We start from the raw sequence: 26,832 nt of genomic DNA, 5'->3' as shown, positions 1-26,832 counted from the left end.
CGCTAGGATCATAAATGTACAGCATCTAAATGTATCTGTCCACACTGCCTGTCTCTCTATGTTTTCGAGCTATCTCTCTTATGATTGCTTTGTCTCCGTCTTGATTTCAAACGCTTCCATGTCAACACTGATCCTTATCATTATTTTAATTGTACCAGTGCTGATTTGCGCTGTCACTTTAAATATTCACTAGCTCTCTGGACGATTGTGCAAAACTTCTAATGGAATTCAGCAACAGTAAAGTCATTCATAGAGAGAGGATTACAGTGCACAGTATTACACATCACTGGCTGCGGCTCTCCACCGCCACTTGTTGCACTTGTCACTCGTGGGACTCATTCCACTTTCACACCGCAGTTGGTGCTGTGCACCGGTTTACAGAGCGAGAATCCTCGAGAAGCCATCTGGCAAATCGGACACTACAGAGTGTCATTATTTTTAAACTTTACTCATACAGTATCTTGACAGCTTAACATATCCAACGACGGAAAAATTAGACTATTACTGCAACTGAGCCAGCATTCATTGCAATGTTTGCTTTGCCTTTGTGTTGCATTCTGTATGTCCTCATGTCACTGTGTATTATATAATATTGCGTACCGCAAAATTTCCAAAAAGCAGATAAAGAAACTGATATTGGACAAAACTGGCCTTGGCATCAATGTGGAGATGTGCGCAGAGAATACAGCCATTTGTTTGCAATGTGTTTCTAAGCTGCAAAAGGTGATTGTGGAGGCTTGCACTGGTGCATTGGCTGGCACAAAAGACATGCAGTGGCTTTCAGACTCAGCTTCTCCGGCTCAGTTCTGCATTTTCAGATTTGACTTTACTTCACTCAGTCTAAACTGTTGGACTGTTCAAGATGCTATCATGCCAACTAATATGTAATCTGGTGTGCGCTAGAGAGTAGTGAATATTCTGGACGCCCAAATCCCCACATACATTTTTAGGAAACCTTTCTTACTACTTAGTTACAGTCTGTGCGAAAATAGTTGAACAAAAATGTTCTGTTTTTGCTGAAATTTTAAGTCTGTATTAGTGACTACAATGACTTGATAGATATAGATAGGCCACCTTTTAATTCATCGCTGAGTGTAATCAAACACAGACGGATGGGTTACATAGAACCTCAAGCAGTCAGTAAGAATTACAGGGACAGAGACTTTTCATGATGGCTGAGTCTAGAGCAGATCTAGCTGAAGAAGCAGTGCAGCTTTCACTCCTCTGTTTTTGAAAATAAATTGTCCCTTTAGGTCACAGAACTCCCCTGAGCAATCATCCTTTTATGGAGATTACCTGTGCCTGCTGAAATATTCCGCACAGTTTTAGCACCCCTACTCTTCACTGTGAATCACCACAGTCAGCATTTGGCAGATCGTCCTGCTGTGGGGCCAACTGCCAAGTGCATTTATCACCATATCGACGATATTGTATGTTCCTATAAGTGGTGAATACAGATGCGCACTACCTGAATGCCCAGGGGTGCAACAGCTTCACTGCTGCATCATTGAAATGTGTCACGGAAATTTTTTTTTCCTGTCAAATGAGATGATTTTGCCCAGGTCTGCCTTGCATCTGAGGCCAACGGTGGTGCTGTGCTTATGTTGACCAGCAGGTGGAGAAGTTTTATGGACCTCTTTCGGTCCTCCAGCCCCCACCCCTGTCCCTCCTCTGTCTGTCTCATGCTGGCCTTGATGAAAGGAGTTCCTGCACACAACTTTGCTCCACTACATATAGGGAGAACATATGTTGGAGACTTGACAGAGGCAGAAGAGAGAGAGTAGAGGAAAAAAAGCTCTACAACTGGACTTACTTTCTGAAGTTGGATTATTTCTCTCAAGTCAAGGTCTTCATGTGTATCAAAGTATATGAGTGTAAGAGTTTCTGTGTGAAGTGTAAATGTGATTGTAACTGCTTGTAAACATGGATACATCGTTTGCTTTGAGCTCTCTTCTCCTGGCCCTTCTGCTCTCTTTTCATCTACACTGCCACCGCCTTGTTTTGGCCGCAATGGACTCCTGCTATGATGAAGAAGGTGCCCCAAGCCGTTGCATGCCCAAGTTTGAAAACGTTGCCTTCAATCGCACTGTGGAGGTATCAAATGTGTGCGGTTCCCCACCTGAGGACTACTGCATGCAGACTGGCTCAACACGCTCGTGCCACTACTGTAACGCATCAAACCCAGACCTGAGCCACAATGCCAGCCTCCTGACGGACTTCCACAGGAATGAGGAGCCCACATGGTGGCAGAGCCAGTCCATGTACTATGGTGTCCAGCACCCCAATTCGGTCAACATCACCCTCCACCTGGGTAAGGGCACAGCAGAACATCCTTAGTTCCGTCTGACCCCCAGAATTCTTCAGTTTGACTTTCCTAAACTTGCGCTGTAGTTTGTGGTCAGGGTGACTGATCTCAGTCAAGTACGTGTGTGCTCAGGTTTCAATTATGGTCTCTATTCTTGTAATGTTACACAAAATATTCTATTTCATTTCTAAGTGCTTGAATGCTTTTTATGTGCACTGCATTTGCTGTGTCCAGGATGAGAATATGAATATCAGTGCTATATTTAGCGCTCTACTGAATGCAGATAGTTTCCGGGGCAGTTGAATTTAAGTGTCATCAGTTTTTCACTTTTATCTTCTGTGTAAACGAATATGTTGGTTTGTGTACTGCGAGACCATTCTTGGGGAAACTTTTAATACAAAACAGATGTACAACACATGATTTGTATTATTCAGTTGCAGCTCTGAGCTGTCTTCATAAAAAAAAAAAAAAAAAATGTTTTTTTTGGCCCAGACATGGCTTATGTGTGAATACATAGCCACAAGGGCATGTCTGAGAATTTGTTTGGATTTAAAGGGGATGAGGAGGACACACAGTTGCATCTAATATTCCCAGATAGCAAGTGAATGATGGCCCATGTTTACTTTCAGCCCACATACCGCCATAAAGTATCGGTGACAAACCCGTCCAAATCTAGCTGCCACAATGCAGTCACAGCTCAAGCTGATGAGGCTTTTTTTTTTAGGTATGATTTGGGCCAGAACTTGACAAGAATACAGCCACGACATACAGCTTTCATAGAAACATGTCTCCAGCATGATTGGTGCCAGACTATGGCCACAAATCAACCTTTACGTAACCGTTTTAGCTTGAAATCAATCTTTCACCTTATATCCCAGTACATATTCGACACTCATCTTTTGCTACGAGCTTAATTCATTGGTCTCATTTCAGCAATCAAGACGTCTTACTACAACAACTATACTGTACAACTGACTGTAAATGAAACAGAAGCCACTAAATATTTTCAGAGAAATTCCAGGTAAAAAGCAGCTGACAACCTGCAGAAAAGCCTTAAGTTTGACAGGAGTAAGTGAATTATAAGGAAAGGAGGTCTAACTGAAGTTAGTTAGACATTTACATAAAATGCATTTGGAACTCAAAAGATACACTGACTTTTCCTGGTGTTAAATTTCACTAACCTCCCCAGCCAGAGTCATTTTTACGTAGCCAGGGACTTGGTCAGCAGGTGTACCGTCACGTTTTTCCTTCACTTTGACGAAAGCGGTTTTCTAAAAGAACAAAGAAATAGCACCTGAGAAGCTTGGCTAAGTGTTACTTTTATGCAATCAAGTAAAACTTTTGTGTCAACTATCCCATGTTCTGGATAAGGAAAGGTTTTGGCTGTTAAGATCACATAAGATAAATGTTTGGAGTTAGGGTTTAGTAATAGTAAAATGAGAAAACTACCAGCTTAAACAATTTATCTTCACTTGATTTGTCCTGGGACTTGAACCACCACAGTTTAAAGCACATATGTAACCATGTACCACTGCATTATTTCAGTGCTAGTAAAACAATTTGAAGGATTTCCTGCTTCACGCACTCTTTTCCTTTGAGAAAATGCATTCGCCTCACTTTTTGTGCACTGCGTACTTATTTGTATTTGAAGACATTCCTCATTTTCCAAAATTTTATGAGACCAGCTTGAGCCATTAGCATCATTATCCCATTACCATGCTGTGGAAAACTGCTGAAATAGGAGCACATTTGTCACTTCAACTGTATTAAACTGTGCCTATTAATGTTACAAAGAATTAATACAAATCTTTCTACAAAATTACCTTTCCCACTTCCATTTACTTGCTGAGCTTTGTTTGGGTCTGAATGTTCTGGTGTGTGTGTGTGTGTGTGTGTGTGTGTGTGTGTGTGTGTGTGTGTGTGTGTGTGTGTGTGTGTGTGTGTGTGTTTGTAACAGTGAATCGACAAGGGTGTTCACACCAATCTGGGGACCCCTGAAAAACTATTGCTCTGGGCCCCCCTTTGTTAATTAACTTAATTTGATTAATATTTTTGTAAAGAGTGCAGTTAATAAATTGAATTTATTCTCAGTTTGAATACAGAGGTTAAAAACAGCAATTACCTTGCTGTTTATTCTGTCTTGCCTTCGCTAATATCCAGACTACTCTTCTCTGGCTCTGCAAACGACAAGTAGCATAATGTCTAAATACTGAATATAGCAAAAATCAGGAAAACTCAGCAGTGACTCTCCTGTATTGTACCAGAGGCCGATTGCCACCAATCCAGCAAACCCACTACAAATTAACCCACGCAGCCAACACTTACTGCTTTATTTAATCTTAAAGATTAAAATACTAGATTTTAATAAATACGCTTATTGGTTTTCATGACAGGATTCAAATAATATGATAATCTTGGATGATAAATTGACCTCTGTCCGTTTTGAAAATGAATATGTACCTAGTGAGTGAAAGATCTACAGTATGAAAATTAACTTCCAAAGAGTTGACACTTGCTAGAGTAGAGGTAATCCATCACAGTGAGCATTATTAATTCCTTCATTTTCTTAAAGTTACTGTGTGGTGATATAGTTGAAAGCTGGTTGATATATAGATTCCTGAAGTAGTTTGTTTGTGTGCTGGTGGAAAACTGAAAGAGGGAAGCAAACCTACACAGGACTTTTCTCTCCGGCGTTTCATTGACGACTCAAACTTGCCCATCGGTTTGAATGCGAGGGAAAATCTGTTACCTTGAGGTAGAACGTTGACCTTGATTTCGCACGGTGTTTGCTGGAATATACTTCAACGCTCCCTTCTTTAAATAAAGGATAAGTGGATTAAAAAAACAAGTTGATACATTGAAAATTTTTGCCAGTCGTCCAGCAGTAGACATAAGCAACATCTAGGGGCAAATTTTGGGTTTGAACGGTGGATTAAATTGATTACCAGCTTTTCTATAATTTATTGTAGAATTCAGTTGAATTCAGTGCAAAGGTTAAAAGGGTTTCACAGTTAGTGATAAGAATGAGGCTCTACCTTAAGATAAACTTAAAACTGCAATATCTGTTTTTGGCCATTGTTTTGGGGCAGCTGTAAACACAACACTGACATATTATCGCCTTATAAAAGTTGAAGTGGCGAATTTGTTAGCAAGCAGTTGCCTATTTACACATCCAGCAGACAGGGAGCAACATCATCATTCATTTGGAGTCAAGTGTCTGGCCACCTGGCGGATCTAAGTCCGTTCTCCTTCTAGCTCTGTTTCGACTCCACCAGGTCCTGAGGGAAATGTGTGGCTGTAAGAGCTGCTAAATGCTAACTTCATGGTGATGGTGAGAGTGAACCAAAGAGTGAAGCTGAAAAATGAAACAATCAGCTTAAATATGCTCTAAAGCTCAGAAGAGTAGCAGGAGCCTTCAGAGTCAGGGGACAATTCACTGTGGGATTGTCACTGTGAGTAATTTGATCCATTGTTATTATGAAAATATTGATCATATTGATCATATTGATCATCATTACCTTAACTATATCATCTATAAGTACAGTAGCCTACTATGCAAAAGCTTGAGGCACTGAAAGTAGAGTGGGGATGCTTTCAAAAATAGTGCCACAAATAGTTTGTATTTATTAATTAACTTCATACAAAGTGCAGTAGATGGAAAAAAAAACCTTCATCTAACAAGTATGTGGTGTGACTACCAAATTTTAAAAACCTTTAGAACAACACCCAGTCTCCAGGTACACACGTGCACAGTTTTTCAAGCCACTTGGCAGGTAGGTTGTTCCAGACATCTTGGAGAACTTGCCACAGTTCTTCTGTGGATTTAGGCTGTCTCAGTGTCTTCTGTCGTTTCACTTAATCCAAGACTGACTCCGTGATGCCGAGATCGGGGCTCTGTGGGGGCCATAACATCTGTTGCAGGACACCTTGTTCTTCTTGTTGCCCAAGATAGTTCTTTATGACTCTGGCTGTATGTTTGGGGTCGTTGTTATGCCTCAGAATTAATCTGGGAAAGATCAGATGCCTCCCCAGGTGGTATTGCTACCATCTCAACATCTAAAGTACCTAAAACTTTTGATCAGTACTGTATATGTGTGTGTGTGTGTGTGTGTGTGTGTGTGTGTGTGTGTGTGTGTGTGTGTGTGTGTGTGTGTGTGTGTGTGCGTGTGCGTGCGTGCGTGTGTGTGTGTTTTGACTTCCAGCAAGTCAGGGAAGGCAGCTCCTTTTCAAAACTAGAAATTTTCTTGACAGGTCAGATCTCCTCCCTCCTCTTCTGTAGGTGGAGAGTGGGCGCTCCCCATCAAAAAGCTCTGCTTCAAAGGGAACAAGAGACAGGGACAAAATGATGACAGAAGTTGAAAATGTCAGAGCTTTGACTCCAGACGAACTGTTATATCACGTGCTGAAAGCAAGAAGTGCCTCCGTCAAATGTAGAATATTGATTTCCAATAACAAGCAGATGTCTGGCTGTGTTTTGAGGCTTTGTTGTTTATAATCTCTGGCCAGTTCTCTTCCTGGGGAGAGGTGCCAATGCTGCTGCTGCAAAGGTATGTTTTGTGTTGTCCGGAGGGTTTGTTATTCTTCAAACAAACCGAACACCCACAAGTCTGTCTCACTGACTAAATTGACCTTTGCTAGTTTCTGCACTACTCCCAAAACATGTGTTTTCCTATACCTGGTGTCTTTGGATTATTCTACCGGGGCTCAGTGTTCTTAAAAGAAGGAGGATAATGTTTTCGTAACACACAATTTTATGAAAATGAATACCCTTTAGCGTGAGGCATCCTTATGGTCCATATGAAGGCTCTGGGATCCATCTGTGTTGCTGGTGGGGGGTGCCTTCGACATTACTGTTTTCTTTTGCCTCTCCAAAGAAAACAAGCTCTCTCTCAGGGGAATACAGGCAAATGCTGGGATGATAAACACCGCACCAGGATGCAGGGACACATATTGCAGCCAGGTCAGAGTGGGTCTGTGGAAGAGTAGAAAGAAGAGTGGGAGTTGGGCTGCTTCGAGGGGAGTAAACAAAACATAATGAGGAAGAGGGGGGAGGAAAAAAAAGAAAATGCTGGGTGGTTTGCTGGTGAGGAATTGGGGTCAGGTTTTTCCCACAAGACTTGGTGAGAAACACACACACACACACACACACAATAAAACAGCACACATTGATGTCTACAGCTGGTTTTCATTCAGTGCCGTCAAAGAAAAGCAACATCCTGTCTCCGATGTAAAACAATGATAAAAGTCTGCCACAGTTGCCGGGACGCTCTCACTGCCAGATTATTGGTGCGCATACGAGACACAATTCTTTGTGAGAGACTGAGGATTCATTTTTAAACTTTGAGCCGTAGTGAGATTAGAGGAGATAAATCCAATCATCTGTGTATTTGCTGTTCACAAAAATCTCAGCTTAAAGTAAACAGAATGTAAATATTGAGCCAGAGTACTTGTGGTTAGTTTAGTCTAAGCCTGTCACCGTCTGGGCAGACGAGAGCAGCTGTTTAAGGTGATCATGGATAATTCAGAACAGGACAGACGCTGTACTTCTGCAGCTCCCGGCACTTCCTCTTAAAGTAGTCTATGTCCAAGCAGTCCTTTTATTACTGTGCCTCTGCACAATATGAACAGCTTTGGTTTGATTTGCGATGTCACCAAATTCTGGCTCAGCCCTGTGAAGTCACCCAGGGCTGTTTTACTGGGTTTCAAAACTTGTCTTAATTTTCAGTGCTCAAAGCACCTGTCACTTGGGGAACAAAGAGAGACTTCTGCTTCAAACCGAGATGTCCAAACTGTGAAAGAAATGTGTGGATTCTGTCTCAGGGCGAATTGTCTCTTTGGGTACTTTTGCTGCGTGTTATTTTGCTTTGTTAAAATCTAATAGCTAACACCCCCTTCTGCTGTGCCAATATAAACTAGGATCTCCTGAAAGTGAATGAATCACGAATCATTAAACATTATGCATAAACACATACGAATATCCTTTGCAATTAGTCTGCAGTTCATCACAGGGGATATCCAACAAATGTTTCATCTTCTGCATCTTTTATGTTCTTTGCCTCAGTCTCCGCAGGGCTGAGCTCACCTCATGTAGGGAATAAATGAAAGCTAAATGATCATAGGGCTCCTAAAAGAAGGATACCATTAGAGTTTGCTGCAGAGACAAGAGACGGAGATGCCTGTTTCTGACTTGGCAAAGAAAAGCTACGGATGTCATTATGACTGTACCAGAGGATGGCATCCCTCTATGAATGTGCAGAGGGGCTGAGACTTAATATCTAATGATGTGGGGAAAAAAATCCCCAAAAGTGCATTGAAGAAGCCTGCGAAGAGAGTTTTCTACATGTTACTTCTCGCTCTGGTCTCAATATGACTTCAGTTTGTGTCTGCTCAGTTAATCCCTTTTCAAATGGCACAGCATTTGCCAGACTCTGAATGCGTATTCGTACTCAGGAAGTATAACTCTGCGAGTGTCCCTGGTATGGCTCTAGGATTATTGTTTGAAGTGTCCACAGTGAGTAAACACTGGGAGGAAATGACACTACTCAATCATAAAGAAGCATACATGGATTCTCTGTTTGCCTTTAGATTAAGGAATAAGATGACAAGTCTCCCACAAAACCAAATAAAACCAAATAAAACATGTACCTGAGCAGTCCTATCTCCTGAAAATTACATATACAACTCAACTGCAACAGCAAATACGCCAAACATAATTGTTAGCAGATTACATTTTCTACGATCATAATGAGGATGTATTGGTAATTTAACTATTTAGCTGTTAATAAATGTAGCCATTAATTCATTCAAAGTATGCGTTGCCTCTGAACTTATTCCAGCCGGCGATTACATTTCCTATAAAATGTATTTGCAGTTGCAGTTGTATAGAAACGTGGTTTCCAGGAGACAGGGTTGACATGGGAGACTCATGCCTCCACTTATTATGCACCTCGAAAAGTACTTTACAGACATTTCTTCTGTTACAATGCAACACCAATTACAGCGCAACTTAGTCTGATCTGCTAAATCCCAGACACCAGCCCAAATGGAAATCCGGGTATATCTCCTCATTTGCTCCGGATCCTTTAGATGCACAGATTATGCTCTGAAACCCATTTTCCTTTTACACAGATTGAAGTCAAATCACTGTTTTAGGGGGAATACAAATCTATGAAAAGTATTACTTGTCTTTGTCTCAGTTTTTCCTGTTCCCCCAAACGGCCAATGTGCCATAAAACCTCACCTTAGATATATAATTCAGTCAAGAACATTTTTAATTCTATGCCATACTCAGCCCCTCATGGCACTCATTAGCGTTTTGCATGTTCGAGGAATCACTTTTCTGTTTATCAGACTGGTTGCTTATCACACCTCAAATGTTGCATCAGACTATATTTTAACCAGCGATTCGACAATACAGACACTTTTCCCTCCTGTGATTTTGCACTCATTGGCCTATTCTATCCTATAGTTAGTATAAGAAAAAAGACTTTTTTTTGTCTCTTTCCTTTTGACCTATGTTTCACTTCTGAGGTCCATTATGATCTGGATAATAAGACAATAATCCCGGGTACTCTTCTACTCCTGCAGGAATGACATTCATTTACCCTGCATAGAGGCACAGGAAATTAAGCCCGGCCCCATTGTTTTCCCTCTTTCTATAATGCAATTATGTCAGTTTTTTTTTTTTTTTTGTGCTCCTGGGGCCTAACTATCTCCCCACAGTATTTGTCTCTTACATACCCAGCCATGATCTAACTGCGGACTACAATGGATGTAGTTATAACAGTAATTCTTTCCGTGATTCCCATTCAAAGCTCATCATGTCTGTTTTCCACAGGGAAGGCCTTTGAGATAACCTATGTACGACTGAAATTCTACACCAGCCGGCCGGAGAGCTTCACCATCTACAAGCGCACAGCGGAGAACGGGCCCTGGCTGCCGTACCAGTATTACAGCGCATCTTGTAGGAAGACATATGGGAAGGATGCTAAGGGATACATTCGACCCGGAGATGATGAGAGGACTTCTCTATGTACGGATGAGTTCAGTGATATCTCCCCCCTCAGTGGAGGAAACGTGGCTTTCTCCACTTTGGAGGGAAGGCCCAGTGCATACAACTTTGACCAAAGCATGGTGTTGCAGGTGAGGCCACTTTTCATTGTATATTTGTATATAGTACATATACTACAGCTATGATTTTCTTTTCTCCACATATTTTGGTGGACGTGGCTCCACTTTCTTCTGTTACCACTCAAAGCGATTTCGCAGAAAGAAACAACTAAAAAGCTGTCACACACTCTGCTAATAAAGAGTTTGACTGCAAATAAAAAAATAAGTCACAAAAAACAATTTAAAAAACAAATTAATGAAAAAACAAGATTTCCTAGAAGAGACAAATGTTTTTTATATAGATTAAATATGAAAAACACCGACCTGTTTACTTTTTTCAACAACTTCTGGAAAAGGAGTTTGTCTCAGTTTGACATTGTTAACAACTTTGGTCAAAAAAAGAGTTACTTACTACTTAACTCTAGAAACAAGAGCTGATCTCATCACATACATAGCACATTGTACCAGTGCTGTGTAACTTAAGTTCACAACTTACATGTAATGCTCTCCGTCAACACCTCCAGTGTGGATCATCAAACCCGTTTCAACTCCCCAACATTTTTACCCAAACAAACATACTGTAGCCATACAGATATATATGCAGGCCTACAAGCCTTTTCCACAGCAGCTGAGGGGAATCTTATGTTATGTTTAGCTCTGATTAACACTGATGAAGCCTTGAGAGGGCTGTGCTGAATTAATGGCAGCCTCTTGAGGGGAAAGTCTCAGAGGGGTGGGCCGAGTAAAGCATGGCTGAAAATGAGTAAATAAAGCAATTAATGCAGCCACTCCTTTTCCTTTGACAGGGCTGTGAGTATGCATGCATGCATCTGTCCACGCATGTGCTCTGCATCGCTACTGAAATTGAAAAACTTTTAGAGACTTCTTCTAATAATTAATTACTGAGCATCTTCACAGTTGTGTGTGTATATAGCTGCCATAAGGGGAAATTAAGTACTTTATGCAACAGTATTTTTAGGTTTCAGTATCGCTTACAGCAACTTGTAATGGACCAAAATATACAGTAAATGGAACCTTGTCACGACAAATTAAGTAAGTTAGCTAATTAGAGCGGAGATCCTACACAACCATCTACTGAAGGAGGATATATCATGATGTTAAATACATTAATAATAAGAAATACCTCCGTTTCCGAGCAGATGAAACATGTGCATGGGACCAGAAATAGTAGATCAGGATATGAAATTGTGATTGTCCACTTCCGATGAGCAGGGAAATCTAGTTACAACAGATTGTCAATCACAAACCAAAATCATACCAATATTTAGTCAGTCGCTGCTGCTTCATTTGCTTTGGTTCAACCAAATCTGTAGGAGATAGAGTTGGATGATTGTATGCTATATACTACTAATTAGTTTTGCTAAGAACCTGGATTATGTTCAGCTGCACGATCTTTTTCAAGTGAAGGAGGTTTTACCTTGTTGTACCACACAAAACCTGTAGTGGTTAGGGTGTATAATGGGCATACAAAGTACAGGACTTTGACACTAGAGATCGGGGTTTGCGTCCTGAGTCCGGCACGCTGTTAGGTTTAGGCCACAAAGATTCGTTCGGTAAGGTTAGTTAAACATTAATAAAGTAAAGACATCCTGTTTTCTGCCTCCAGTCACTGTGGAGCTCGTAATATTGAACCAAAACCAAACACCTTTCCTTAACCTGTAGTACTTTCGGTGCTTAACCATAGTCATAAAAAAACTCTGCTGCCACGTTGCTGTCAACTAAAGCAGAGGCAACAGCAGTAATAACACAGTAAAACAAGTCATTGGTAGCTCACTGACTGAGGAGGCAAGAAACATAAATGAACCCAGTAGGAGTGACACGATGAACAAACCTCATTCAGAATTTGATTCATTGTTTCTCTTAGAAATCCCACAACCAGCTCCATAGTTTGAACAACAGGGAGTGGACAACAACCTGGCCGAGTGTTTTCATTCTGCATTTTCTTTTCTCTTCCCACTGTCCCTTACACTTTCTGCATTTTGCTATTTTTATTCCCGGTATCTCCAGCAACAACAACAAAACCCTACCCTGTAGTGGATGTACATCTTCAAAAATAATCTCCCATTATTACAAAAAGGGAGCACTATGCTGCGATGATCACAGTCACAGACCACAGTCATGAGCAAAATGTTCCTTAAGACAATGACAATGATGACATGTTTTTCTGTCTAACCTTTCTCCTAAAATATAGTGTAGAAATAGATCTGGAAATACAAGACTACCGCATCTATAAGGAAAGCTGTCCTCCTCCACATCATTAAATAAGAAGAATAAGGTTGTCTTTTGGAGGATCTCTGTGGAGGATATGCAGTGTAAGCCTGCATAACCATAACCGGCTCCCACCTCTATGAAAGAAGCCATCTTCCAAAACATAATAACATAAGAATGAGGGAATTCCTAGAGAATATGCAATGCTCAGCCTTCCATTATATTTGCTGTTTAGTGTACATAACTGTTATAAATCAATTTAAAGATGATTTAGCTATAGCGAACCCAAATCCCAATATTTCTTCCCCAGCTCTCTCTCTATGTTTTGAAACTTCTCTGTGAAACCCGTTGTGTTTCAAATATCTCAATACGACATTAAATGAAAAACTTCTGAATCCTGAATCTAGAAGAGAGTTTTGTTTGTCCACACTGCTGTATTTGAATGCTTGATTAATCCCCAAACAAAATATATTTAACTTGAGCATAAAAGCTATTTTATTTAGGTTAGATTTCAAATAAAATTGTGAAATTATGAATGAAAGTAACTTAAATCTTCAAATAACGAGTTTTGTAGAAATAGTACATCTGTTTATTGTAAAAGTTTATAAATGATGATTTATTGTGACACCGTCATTGTTCTATGTGCACTCTTAAACCTCCTTAAGATATGATTTTAAAAGTAAAACTGTGTGATGCAGCTGACAAGCCCTCAGGGCTACATTTGGTATCTCTGCCAGCACAAATACCTTAATCCCACCCCCCTCTCACCCTAACACACATATGCCTTCTGTGCCTCCATGCCGTCTCCCCATAAAACCCATCCCTCTCTTCAACCACTGCACTTTCAATGGCTGACATGTCTGCAACCCCCCACAGAGTAGAAAGAGAGAGTGATCCCGTTTTAAACTGGGGAGGGAGGGAGGAAAGACAGAACTGGTGAAGCCACAACAGCTCTGAAGCAAACTAAGCTGCACTGAGCAGCAGGATAAAGACATTTTTCTCCTCTTCTTTGCTATGTGAGGTGCCCATGCATCTGCAGCAAGTGAAAAAAATGCACTATTGGATTATCTTTAGATTCACTGAGGGTTGGACACATTGTGTGGCAGGCTGCTGTCAGTAAAATGACGGAATCTGCAAGCCAGACTGGATTTGGCTTCTGAGCTTCAAGTCCGGAGATTCTACGCCATCTGTCTCGCAAGGACAACAAAGAAAGGAGACGAATAAAAAACATATTTTTTGGGCTTAGCAATAGCCACTTAACACACACTCAAAAAAGACCTCTCTGGAAGTACAGAGATCTTCTCTCTCCACCCCATTATTCCCTGATTCATCCCTTTTCTTCCTGCTCAGTGTGTATTACATTGCTTCACCTCCTGCGCTGGTAGTTCTACATTTTTTGCATGAGAGCAGTTTTAAAGTGTTTACAAGAAAAGGTAGTCGAAGCCTGGTTTTTCTAGTTCAGAGATTATTTAACTATCCTATTCTGATTAATCCCTTCACAATAGCCCTCTACCACTGTGCTATTTCGGCCTCAATATCTCTGTTATACAAATGTGGATTCTGGCAGGCCGGGACAATAGCAAGCTAGAGTCGAGGTTTGTAAGACATGTAGGATTGAGCCTGGTCTGCTGAAATTTTGTGAAGTGAGCATTATGTATTGTAGTTGGAAATACAGGCTCCATGCAGGAACAAAGTAATTTTTCTCACCACGAAACGATTATGTGGTATTATGGAATTAAGGGACTAAGGATTATGTGAAGGAAGCGTGGCAAGAAACAGGTAGTCTGAGGGTCAGCAATAGTGTTGACCCACAAGAGTGGGTATGTGGTCAGGGTGGTGGACACTTGCCTTAATCTCTAATGATTGTTGATTGTTGTTGTGCAGTCCCATCATGAGGTAAAATATCTTGGTGAAGTGCAGTGTTTTTTACTTAGCCTTGTAGTGGCTGAGTAACATGCCAGTAACATGAAATTATTCCAAAAAAAAAAGCACCTTGTTGTGTGAATATGCCATGAATGTTCACCAGATATTTTAGCCACATGGCTGGGGTTGCTCTACAGATGGCAACATGGGTCACTTGTTCCAGCACTTTGGTCCAGACTAAAATATCTCAACATTCATGGTTCCCAAATACTGCATCCAAAGGGTTTTAGTAATCCCCTGACTTTTCATCTGGTGCCACAATGAGGCTGGCATTTGTTGTTTTGAGTGAAATGTCTCAACTATTTGATGGATTATCATGAAATTTAAATGCTACATCTTCTGGATGAAGTGTATTTACTTTGGTAATCCTTTAATTTTGGCTTCAGCGCCATTATCAGGCCAAAATTTTTTCCAGCGCTTTAGCTTTTGACCAAGTACCTGAAAAACTAACATCCACATGTACTTTTTTTAGCGCTAATAACCAAATGTTAGCATGCTGACATGCTAAACTAACACTAAGGCTGGTAAACATACCTGGTAAACATCAGCAAGTTGTCACTGTAATGGTGAGCTTGTTAGCTACAGACTGGATGGTGACTATGGTGGCCCCTAAGGACAAAGCACGAACAAGAGTGATTGCACAAACATTAAGGGAAACAAGCTCCAAATACAGAAATGCAACAAATACGAAAACACATACAAACAGGGAAAACACAAGCAACAAGGACTGTTACACCAGAATTACTCCGGCAAGCATGGGGGAGTAGCAGCAGCATTCCAGAAACTTTTTTGTGTCCTTCAGGTTTTATGTAATCTAACCAAACCCTTTATTAAGTTTTGATATTTTTTAGGTGAGAAAGAAAACATTTATATTTCAAATATGTGGTCGGTTTATCAAAATACTGTCTGTTTGGCAATTTGCCCCATTGTTGTTGAAGACGTGAGAACCTTCCTGGCAGGTGACGCCAGCAGTCATCCCAGCAGCTCGCAGTCCGGCTCCCGAGATGTACGCCATCCAGCCGGGGAGAACAACCTTATCCTGGCAAACCCTTTGGTAATTTACAGTTGGCTCTGTTGTCCGCCACATTTTGTAATTATTGTTCAAATATATATTATTATTTCTTTTGGAAAATGAAATTTGGTCCCAGAGTTGTAATATAGTATTCGTTGCTGCCAGTGTGTCTGAAGGTAAAACTGAATACATAATACAGACATTATTTCATTGGACACATTGACAACAGCACTGCTTCTGTGGATTTTTTTTTTTTCACTCTGAAAAAGTCTGTTTAGAAATAAGACCCTCTGTAACGTTGCTGCTTATCCAAATCAAACCCATCACCCTGCCCAGCGTCCTGGTACACTTCCCGTGTAGCTATTCTTGTTGCATGTGTTTTCCCTATTTGTATGTGTTTTGAAATTTGTTTTTATTTCTGGATGTGGAACTTGTTTCCCTTCATTTTTGTGCTCTCACTTTTGAAGTTGTCTTCGTATTTTTAGATATTTTGAATTTGGAGGGCATTTCCCTAAAAGGCCACCGTAGTAGACTCCCTAGTCTTGTTGCTGTGAGAACAACATCAAGGGGGCACTGAACCTGCAAAAACTGTAAAGATTTTCACATGGATACTGGACATGTTGACTATAATACTGAACCTTTGACTGGGCTGTTTAATTTACAGTTGTACTTGTACAATTACTGTCATCTACTGTTCTATATGTTAGAGTATCATTCATTGTAGACTTTAAAAGAAAAAAAATACAAAATGAAACAAACAAAAAAAACAATCATAAACCCCAACATTCATTTAGCTTAAATTATTTTTTTATGTTGCGATTTGAATTGTATAAAAGTTAACTCATTAACCCCTTATTTATTCTCACTGAGATCAAGGTGTCTGAGTACAGCATTCATGACAATTTGACAGACTATAGCAACTTCAGATTGAGAGAGTTTTCAATGGATCTAAAACCACTTCACTTACATACATATCACCTCACCTTATTTTGGCCTATGAAAATGGCAGTGCTGTACCAATCAATACCCATATGACTCAAACTTTTAACTGGTTTTGTTTTTTACACTTCAGAGGACTCATCCAAAAAGTCTTCGGTCTGTTTATCTAGGAAAGTTTGATTCCCAGGTGTGTCAGTATATCTGTGATCAATCCTGTTGTATGGAAACATAAGTTGGCAATGGATAAATGCACTTTAGACAAAACAACAATTAACTGTTAACCAAGTTATAAAAAAATCTCTCTATTTGTACAATTAAATAGTTGCTGTCTCTGCAGGTGTGCAACTTTCATTTAAACAACTAAAGCTTCGAAATGCTCCTGTTAATTTTAATCAATGCGCAAAACTACACAAGCTGAGTCTTTCACCCTTGCCTAGTCAGTCGATGAATTTAAAGTTTTTTTCTTACCTGTCGCAGTTTTGAAAACAGCTTAAATACCCTTAAATACCAGGGAATATTTTCAATGTCTCATTCACCTATTGAACCTTAAGATGTTTTTATTTTCATGGTAAACCCATGTAAAGACATAAGGCCTTTATGTGTTTGGGTGGCCAGCCTTAGTTACATTAAAACCTGACTACTAATGGCTTTGCTGGCGGTATTTCAGTATGCTTTGGATGACATTGACCCACTGATTAGAAAGCTGTGGGGGATCAATACAAGCCAAGAATACATAGATTGGGTGGCAAATCTCTCAATGGACCTGCCAGACACCCTCTCTCCTTCACTCCACTGCTCCCTCTCGGCCCTCCTCTTAAACAACAGGATTAGATGACCCATAATAGACTGTGATCTTTTCTCCCATTAGAATAGAAGGTGAATCAATTCCACCATTTCTTTCATTAAATCTCTCATTCCCCTGGTATTTTAAGGGTGATGGGACAGGTGGGTATAGTGAGCAGAGACAAAAACACATCAGCTTTCCTCTTTGATGCAAAAACAAAGCGCGTGGAACACTTAAGAGTATTCTTTTCCACAAAGTAAATCATAAAAATAAAGATGAGACATGCTCTTCTTTCATGGTGACATACTAGTTCCCGCTTGAGCTACACATACTAGAAAAACCAGAAGAAGACATGTAACGCAATACGAAAGGGCGGGGATGAGAGCAGCACTCAAAAATATCATTCCCTCAGCACCATTATTTATTGAATATAAGATGAAAGGTTTAAAAAGGAGGTAGGAGAGGGCAACAGGGAGGGAAGTACATGCAAGCTATTTGTTTTAGACAATAAACACAATCCCTTACACAAATCCAAAAAGCTTTTTCCCCTTGTACTGTAAATAGTGAATAGTTTACTTAAATTCACCAGGATATCCTCTCAGTATCAATGCTGCTTTCCAGGGAGTCCTAGGTACCTTCAGTATATGTGAAAACAAACAATCAATACATATCAAACAGATGGTACAATCTGTTGATCAATTGTACTGGTTTCCAAGGTTTTTTAGTTTCCTTTTAAAAGCCTGTAGACTAGTTTGTTCTTTTGTAGACCTGTCCAACTCATTCCCACCTCTCCAGAACCTTTTTTGCTAACTTTGTTTGACCATTACGGGGGGGGGCAGCAATGTGAAGCACAGATGTACAAAGACCACTGTCAATATAGTAACTTGAATTCTGTCCACTGTGCTGTCAATACCAGGTATTTGCGGAATTTTCTCAGTCTTTATGTGGTTTTCCAGACTGTGACCTGTCATGAGACGAGCAGCTCTGTTAATCACCCACTGAACCTGGTCTATGCTGCAGTAGTGTTGGGAGCCAGGCCGTTCCACAGTATTCTGAGCAACAAGCAACTCATTTTGAGATGACCTCGTTCTTATCGAGCTTCAACTGTAGGCAAGGATCAGATCTAAGTATGTAAACGAGAGACTTGCAGATATTAATCCCATGGTTAATTATAAAGGTATTTCTGGTGCTTCAAAGTTTTTAAAAAGACCGAACAGCATAGAGTTTAGTTATTGAGGGTTTAGGGATAGTTCATTTACTTTAAACCTGCTCTTTTCACAGCCTGTGCTAGCGCTTGCTGACATGTGCCTGTCATTTTCACTGAGTAGTAAATAACTGGATCATCAGCATACATATGGATTCTGCACTTTGTCAACTGTGTTGGAAGGTCATTCAGTATATATGCAGAACAGTAATGGTTCCCCGTGGCATGTCGTAACTGCCACGGTGCAAGGCTGGACGAGGCATTTTGCAAGTGAAAGTACTGACTTCTTCCTTGTAGAAATGATTCAAACCATTTCATTGTAAGACACCATCAAAGCTGAGAATTCTTAGTTCCCCAAGTAAGACTTTGTGCTGTATTTGTGCTGTCTCTTTAAGGCTGATATAATATTTTAAACCACTGAAGCCTCAAATGCCTCTGTGTGAAATGTACAGTAGATTTTGAATAACTTAACTCCTGGAGAAGACGTCATGACACTCTAATCATGTCTCAGTCTCAATAGAGATTTGTGAATCCTGTTATGTTAGTCCACATATCAAGCGCGCATCTGTTGTCATCTCTAGATGAGTGTGGCATTTTTGCTAAATAGCACCTTGGCAGTAATCACACTCCCTGAAGTGTCCTTCATCTTCACGCACTTTTTCATTAAGCAAAACCTTGTCTGTAGGAATATGATTATATTGCGGTAGGCAGGTGATATTGGCTGTTTTTTTTTTTTTTAATTGTGGGAAAGGTAATACATTGAAGATAAGTGTCACATTTTTAGCACCTTTATGAGTCTCTTCTACTTTCAGTTAGCTACAGGCGATGACCTCACATTGTCGTTGTTATGAGTTGACCTTTTCTCATGTCGAACTGAGGTAAAAGAGCTGGAGAACACTAATACCCTGCAGTTGGGTAATGCGGATTGAACTCTTTTATTCCTCAGATTGCAAACCCTGAAGAGCTCTTGCACAAGCAAACGAGAAGCAGGAAAGATTTCAGTCTTGTGATTGTAATCAGTGATAGGCTTCTATGAAAATACATCTATAAAACAAGCCTTAGTCTCTGATTTTGTGAATGCCGCCGCTCAGGTAGAATGTGCTTTTCATAAAGTCGATGTAGACAGAGTAAATGCCCCAAGCACTTTCCTCTCAGTTTTTTTCAGAATTGTTGGTAATAATATTACATTTCTGTTGACATGAGTAGCAATCCAGCTTATGCAGTAAAATCATTCCTTGGAGGTACATAAGAGGCCATAGCCTACCGTATTTTGTCTGTCTGACCATGATTTTTTTGTTTGTCAGATCATCAGGACATTTTAAACAGGGACATTTAACCTAAATATGGACAAGGGATTAATTTTAATTTCCATATCAGGATTAATGAATAGTCTTGAATAAGTCTTGGTGTGTGGTTGCAGACACAGCACACATAATCATTCTTCAGTGGCAGATAATACCATGGACAAATCGCTTCAGGAAATGTTTATTCCTAGAATTCACATTTCAATTGGCTTTTCTTGCAGGGAGGTAAAGATTGGGCATTTGTGTCAGGGGTTAAAACCCCACTCCTTACATACAGATTGTCAGCAGAGCATAAAATGATCCCTGTTCCTCTCTGTGGCATGTCAGCATGCCATTTCTTCTGCATATGGCTCATACAGAGCTATGCATATTTCATGAGGCTTAAAACAGGAATTGCATCCTGCCTGTTTTATTAGCATTTTAATCCCTTTGCAGATTTGCCGCTTGTGCCTGAATCTGAAAAGCGCGTATTATCAATATGGAGACTTCACACGCTTCATCAGCTGCTTTTAAAATATATCTTCTTGTCATTTTGAGAGGTCAGAGCAAAATTACACTGAAAAAAAGACAACTGGTGACACTTAAAGGTGCAGGTGTTTTTGTCTGTCATGTATAGCTATGTCATCTGCACAAATATTGTGTTCTGTGTGATACTAATGATCTAATGAATTGTGTTTTCATTCTCAAATGATTTTGATTTGGAATAAACAACAGTCACCTTGTAACTCAGCATTTAGATGTTTTCTCTAAGGTAATGGCTTACTTCAAAGGGGGTCTGTTGTCAAGTTTGAAAAGCTCTCTTTTTTCAATAATCAGGCAGAAGATGAAAGCTGCTGTATGAATTCAAATTTAATTTGTTCAGTCATCCATTAAAACGGTTTGTCTGTCTCCCTTACCACCAGTCCATCCTCTCTCTCTCTCTCTCTCTCGCTCTCTCTCTCTGTCTCTCTCTGTCTCTCTCTCGCTGAAGAAATCTGTGTGGCAAATTGCAGCAACAGCATTGAATGACAATGAGTATAAGGGGAAAATACATATTGAGGGCACGGTGAACTTAAGCAATTATATTAAAAAGTTATTAACTTTGGAACGAGGGACACAGCTCCCTTTCCCGTCACTGCCTGAAGACAGAGGCTTCAGAGTTCAGGGAAACACACTGAAACAGAGAGGGGAGAGGGGAGAAGAGGAGGAGACAGACGGGGACAGGTACAAAAGAGATTTTAGAGGTGAGGTCGAAGGTTTGTAAGCCCCTGAGCAGAGATGACCTCTAAAACACTGTTTGATATTATCCGAAACATGCGTGAACTGATGTATTGTCTTAAGCAAAGGACTGGCTCACTGCCACTCTTGGTGCCTCTTGCCCATCCCTAACTCAGCATCGTTGTAGAATTCTGAGCCGAAATTCCAAGGGAATGAGAATCAAAGTTAATTAAGCTTTTGCTGTGGCTTGCACAAATAATAAGTAATGGGCTGACTACTAATTAACCCTAAGAAACTGCTTCCTTTCATTGCAGTAAGTGATATTTGAAACTATGACTGCTTTTCCTTGCACAATTAGCGCTGTTCTATCAAGCATAACTAATAACTCTTCAGTATGATAATGGTCTCGTATTCTATGATAAATGGAAGAGAGTATTTGCTTTTTATGGCGTGTAATAATTTTGAAATGCTAACAATGCATTTAAAACATTTTATCGTCTATGTGTGTGTTAAAGCATGAGAGCCGGATGTTGGAAACAATAGCAATGGAGTACCAGTGTCCAGAATGTCCCCTCAATAGTAGAGGTGTGAAACTCAGGCATTTTACCTGTACTGATCATCAGTTTGTGCTAATCATTTATTTAATAATTTCGCAAAAGGGCAGGTCATGACCATTATGTCCTTTCCTTGTTATGTATTGGACACATTAAATTACAGTTTACGTTTGACCACGTAAAATAATCAAATAAAAGTATGTTTAGCTTAGAGACAGACCTTAGAAGTCATAAAACCAACCAAAAAAATGAATCTAAGTGGAGGGCACACTAGTAACAGATCCACAGATTTTCATTCAAAGTACAGTTATACATTGATCAGCAAGTTACCAGTTTGAGTGTTTTGGCTGAATGGTCAATCCACCGTTTTGGTCCCGACTGAAATATCTTAACAACTTTTGGAAAGATTATCATTTATCAATTTTTGCAGACATTCATAGTTCCCAGAGGATGAATCCTACTGATTTTGGTGATCCCCTGACTCTTCCATTAGTGCCACCAGCGGGTTAAAAATTTCTGGTTCAAGTTTAAATGTCTCAACATCTGCTGGGTGGATTGCCATGAATCTTGGTTCAGACATTTTTTGTCCCACTCATGAAGATATGTAATAACCTTGGTGATCCTCTGACTTTTCATCTAGAGCAATCATCAGGTCAAAATTAAATTTATCCAACACTTTGATTTATGACCAAATATCTGAAACTAATCTCAGAGAGCAACAATGGGTAAAGATTATGTACATTCCTCGGCAAAATCAGAATGCTTGCATGCTAATGTTAGAATTTAGCTCAAAGCACTGCAGTGCCATGTGTGAATATAACCTCACAGAGCAAAGAGCCACTAGCATAGCGGTATAACTAAAAAGAAGTGAGTCTAGCATCGATTCTGTCTTGTCATCGTGCAACACTTTGTGGACAAGTTGGTCTCTACCCTTTGTGTACATTAGAGCAGTAACTTCACCATACTTTCACCACAGTGTGTTTGAGTCTTTAGTCAGCTAGTCTTAATCTTCTAGGGGCAAACTTTAGTCATGACATGATAAAGAAATCTATTGCTCTTCATAGAAAAACTTTCAAAATACTGTAAATTGGGTACTGTACAACAGAGTAAAGGTTAGATATAAACGCCAGTCCACCACACTCTGACCTCTGCCCTTTTGCTTTCCACAACATTGCTTCTTTTTGATACTGCTACAAGTTTCCATTTATTTAATTCCTGCACTGATGAACACCTCTCTTGTTGGGGCATGCACTATAATTATCAGGACAGTATGAAAACCTTTTGCTCATTTCACTGCATTTCAGGAGAGTAGGCTCTGTGATAACCCAACGCTGTATGTAGAAGTGTAAAAGTACATCATGGATGACAAGGCAGAAAAGGATGTGCATTTAAAGAGAAGTTGGATATGAAGACATTTAGTAGACATGTTACACATGATTACAATAATTTCTTATCCCATATGTATTCTCTTGCTTTGTTCTTAACAGTTTTCTCTACTAAAAAGTTAAACCATAATTTCTTTTTCCTCTCCATTTCCTCAACCTTACCAACCCTCATTTTACCTTAAAGACTTACCTTGCAGCTAAGTCTCCCATCTCAAACTTCATAGCCCCTCTCATAAACCATGGATAAAAATCATGTCATGTCCAGGTAGTGTAACACAAAATGATGAATGACCAACCATTTTCCCTGGCAGCTGCAGTGCATCAGGGTCATTCACTGTTGTCCAAACCCCATTAGCCAATGGAGCTATGTCAAGGAGGGGCAAAGTCGATAAGCAAGTGCTGGAACAGTAGCCAAGTACAGCCAACTGCACTCAATTCTTCAACAGTGTAGTTACAGTTACTACAAAATAGCAGCTCTGTAGCCTTCAATGGGCTTCCAATGCATAGAACTGTCTCGAAATCCGGAAGTGTACTCCAGCCAGAGGGAGGTAAGGCTTGCAGAGGGAGAGAAAGGAGAGAGGGAAGGTATAAGGTATAGTGTGAGGGCATTTCAGGTAAGAATGTAGGCTACTAAAGATGGGATGAGTTACAGCTGCAGAACAGACAAAATTTTGTTGAAAGAGAGCCACCAGGTGGCCTAGTTAAAATGAAAAAGACCACTTAATTAGAGATTTATATATACAGTGCCACTAATTGCACATTGCTGACTCCATTCTGAAATTCCTCTTATTAGACTTACTGATTAAAGATAAGCCACAGGTGGCACCAAAGACCAGTAGTCATGCTAACACCATCCATGTAATGGTTAAACCAATCAGGAACACATGTGTAGCATATTCACACCAGATGTTCCAATAAGGGGCTATGACCTCTAGATGCCCCAGCAGTATGGCTCTTGGAACTGCAGGCACAGACCACGCAGGTGGTCTAAATCCCAAGACCCTCTCCTTTGAAGCAGGAGGATGGCGGTCATGCTGCTAGATCAAAAAAAGCCCCTAAGAAGAACCTCTTTTAAAGATAACTTAGTTCTAAACTTTTACTGCAGTGCTGCTCAGGCTATTTTAAGCTGAGAGAGATCATGTTAGCTACCTATGAAGCGAGCCTCAGAGGGCTCAGTGTTGTCATCTTTGCTATATTTCTTGCTAATAACCAATCAGGCCATTTCCTCACTTGCTGAACAAAGAGTCAGACTGTATTATTTTACATAATAACTATTATGAAGCTAAAGAATGAATTTGTTGTTACATTTGCTCAATTCTCAGTAGACACTATACAGATAATAATATGGTACTGTATTTTAAAGAACTTTACCAGTTATGTTTTTGGTTTTTGGTCTATTAACTCCAAATCCTGTAATCATTACTGTGTTTAGACTAACTTCTAAAAATACCAAACTTCTTTAGACTATTGTTTTCTGTTCCTTTCTATACAGTATGAAAATCAACATGTAAACACTTAGAACTTTCTTAAGATGTATAATCCATGAAAGTTGACTGCTTTAAGTGTGGTAAATGTTATTAGTTTTGCAGGTCACGAACCAAAATATTGGGTACATTTATATTTTGACCTGATGGTGAAGCTAGGTGAAAGGTCAGGGGTTCACCAAAGTTATTACTATTTATCATGAGGGGTCATGAATGTGTATACCAAATTTCATTGCATACCATCCAACAATCTTTGAGACACTTCACACAAAGCTAGACTAAAAGCCAGGTGACCATCAAAGTCGTGAGGATATATCCTCAGAGAAACATGGATTTCTTGGCCGAATGGCAATTTATCCACTAGTCGTCAAGATATTTCACTAAAAGGCAAAAAAGTCAACATGTTGTTTGTAAAGTCGGGGAGTCACCAAATTCAGTCGGATTCATCTTCTAGGAAACATGAATGTCTGAAAATTTCCATATGGTGTGGCCATATACTGTATGTTATGCTTTCCAAAGTAATAACAAGATAGATAACAAGGTAAAGTACACCTGTTTTGTATGCAGAATTTGTATTGGGTAGGCTAAAATGGATAAAAGCCAGTCCTACCGGATAGGTGTTATCTAATTGGCTTTAGCATTACAAAGACAAACAGTAGCGGCTGAGAAGAACATGAGTGAATGAACTCATCATGCATGTTTTTAGTCTGAGGCCCATCCGCTCCAGTCTCCTTCTCTCCCATTGCCACACTTCAAAGACAACTCTGGGGAGAAGCTTCAAAACGTACTGCATTACAGGCTTTTTCAGGGCTGCCACAGAGTCGCAAACCAGCCAAGAAACACACCAAAAGTTTCTCTCCAGCTATTTATTGTAAAGTTGGTTCACAGGTAAGCGATTCCTCATGTCATTTGTTCTCCCTTTACCTGGCCTCTCTTTTATCTTCCACCCACTATTGCACTTCCCGTTTGCTTTTCCTCTGTTTGTGTTATCCCTCTTCACTTTCTTCTCCCACTCTCCATCCCATCTTTACCTTTGCAGTGGACTCAAACAGAGGAGCTTAAATCATATCATGGATGGGAGCTTTGCCAAGTGCCATCCATTATACTGAAGTAGTGCTGCAGTTTTGTCTCCTTTCTCATGTTTTTTTCATATTTTGGATTTTATCTCAAATTAATCCCCTTCTTTCTTCACCCACCTTTCCAAAGTTAACTTAATATCCTAAACCCTACTCATTATCTTCCCATTACATCTGCTCTCCCCCCTGCAGTTACACCATCACCACAGGCTCCTTTCCTTGATCCACCAACGATACATTCAAACGTTTTCTTTTCTCCGCTCTTTGAACTTTTGCCATCTTACAAATCCTTGCCTCTATGGTCTCTCGCCATTAAAGCCAAGTTTCTGTTCTTCTCGTTCTTACTTCCTGTCTGCTTCCTTTTCTTTCCAAGAGGGGCAGCGGCCACCACACTGCCCCCCCTCTGGTTCTCAGTCATTCCAATTTTTTAAAGTGGGTGACATTAATACAGGTGTTTTCTAACATCTCTCTCACCCTGTTGGTCCTTCCTTCTTCCTTTTTTCTTTTTCAGGAATGGGTGACAGCCACTGATCTGCTCATCTCTCTGGACAGGCTTAACACCTTTGGAGACGAGTTCTTCAAGGATGCTAAAGTGTTGCGCTCGTACTTCTATGCCATCTCGGATTTCTCTGTGGGTGGCAGGTATGACGCACCTAAAAAAGCAGTGTAACCCGTATGACCAACAACCTTTCTGAAATGTTAAAAATGACACACTTTGGAGTTTAACCTTGAGATTTGTCCCATAAACTCTGATTCAGACAAAAACCAAAAAGCTCAAAAACTTTGTAGTGACCAAGTGTACTTTTTTGTATTATGGTCTTTTTATTTTCTTAAATTTTTATGAATTTCTGGCTTTTGTAGTGTCCTACCTCAAACATAATATAACAACAACCCTGTCTCCTACAAAATACATTTCTATAATACTAATTGGCCTCGCCAAATATGTTTTTGAAGAAACATAACTGCTGCCTGAGGATCTAGGGTTGGGTGGTGGTTGTTTATATAAACCACATATTTTGACACCAGAACCCAGGATTCATGTCCAGCATCTCATATGTGGTCATATTTAGCTAAACACTATGTTAAGGTTAGGGAAAGATCACGTTTTTTTTCAGTAAATTGACACTTTGTTCATTGCAAACACCAACAAAACTCTCAAATAATAACATTTTATCTAAATAAAATGTCTTTGTTATGTTGATAAAAACATTTTCGGAAAGACTTAACTGAACATAATTGATATTGTTATTTTTACTGTATATAAGCATAATCTTTAGAACTACAGCTGTTTGTAAAACTGATGGAAAAAAAACCCCACCCTGCTGTC

General features: G+C 39.9%; 1 protein-coding gene across 1 annotated transcript in view; it reads left to right on the top strand.

Moving 5' to 3' along the window:
- Nucleotides 1–1,743: 1,743 nt before the first annotated feature.
- The window catches only part of lamc3 (laminin, gamma 3), a 94,879-nt gene continuing 69,790 nt past the window's right edge, over nucleotides 1,744–26,832 (top strand). Inside the window, exons 1-3 of the mRNA XM_040158420.1 lie at nucleotides 1,744–2,311; nucleotides 10,143–10,447; nucleotides 26,017–26,147. Coding sequence (XP_040014354.1) covers nucleotides 1,924–2,311; nucleotides 10,143–10,447; nucleotides 26,017–26,147 — 824 coding nt within the window. The 5' untranslated portion in view covers nucleotides 1,744–1,923. The remainder of the gene's footprint in view (nucleotides 2,312–10,142; nucleotides 10,448–26,016; nucleotides 26,148–26,832) is intronic.

The sequence above is a fragment of the Xiphias gladius genome, chromosome 20 (assembly GCF_016859285.1).
Source record: "Xiphias gladius isolate SHS-SW01 ecotype Sanya breed wild chromosome 20, ASM1685928v1, whole genome shotgun sequence".
In the NCBI taxonomy this organism is placed as follows: domain Eukaryota; kingdom Metazoa; phylum Chordata; class Actinopteri; order Istiophoriformes; family Xiphiidae; genus Xiphias; species Xiphias gladius.
The sequence above is the reverse complement of the archived record's forward strand: the minus strand, read 5'-3'. Positions and strand labels throughout refer to the sequence as shown.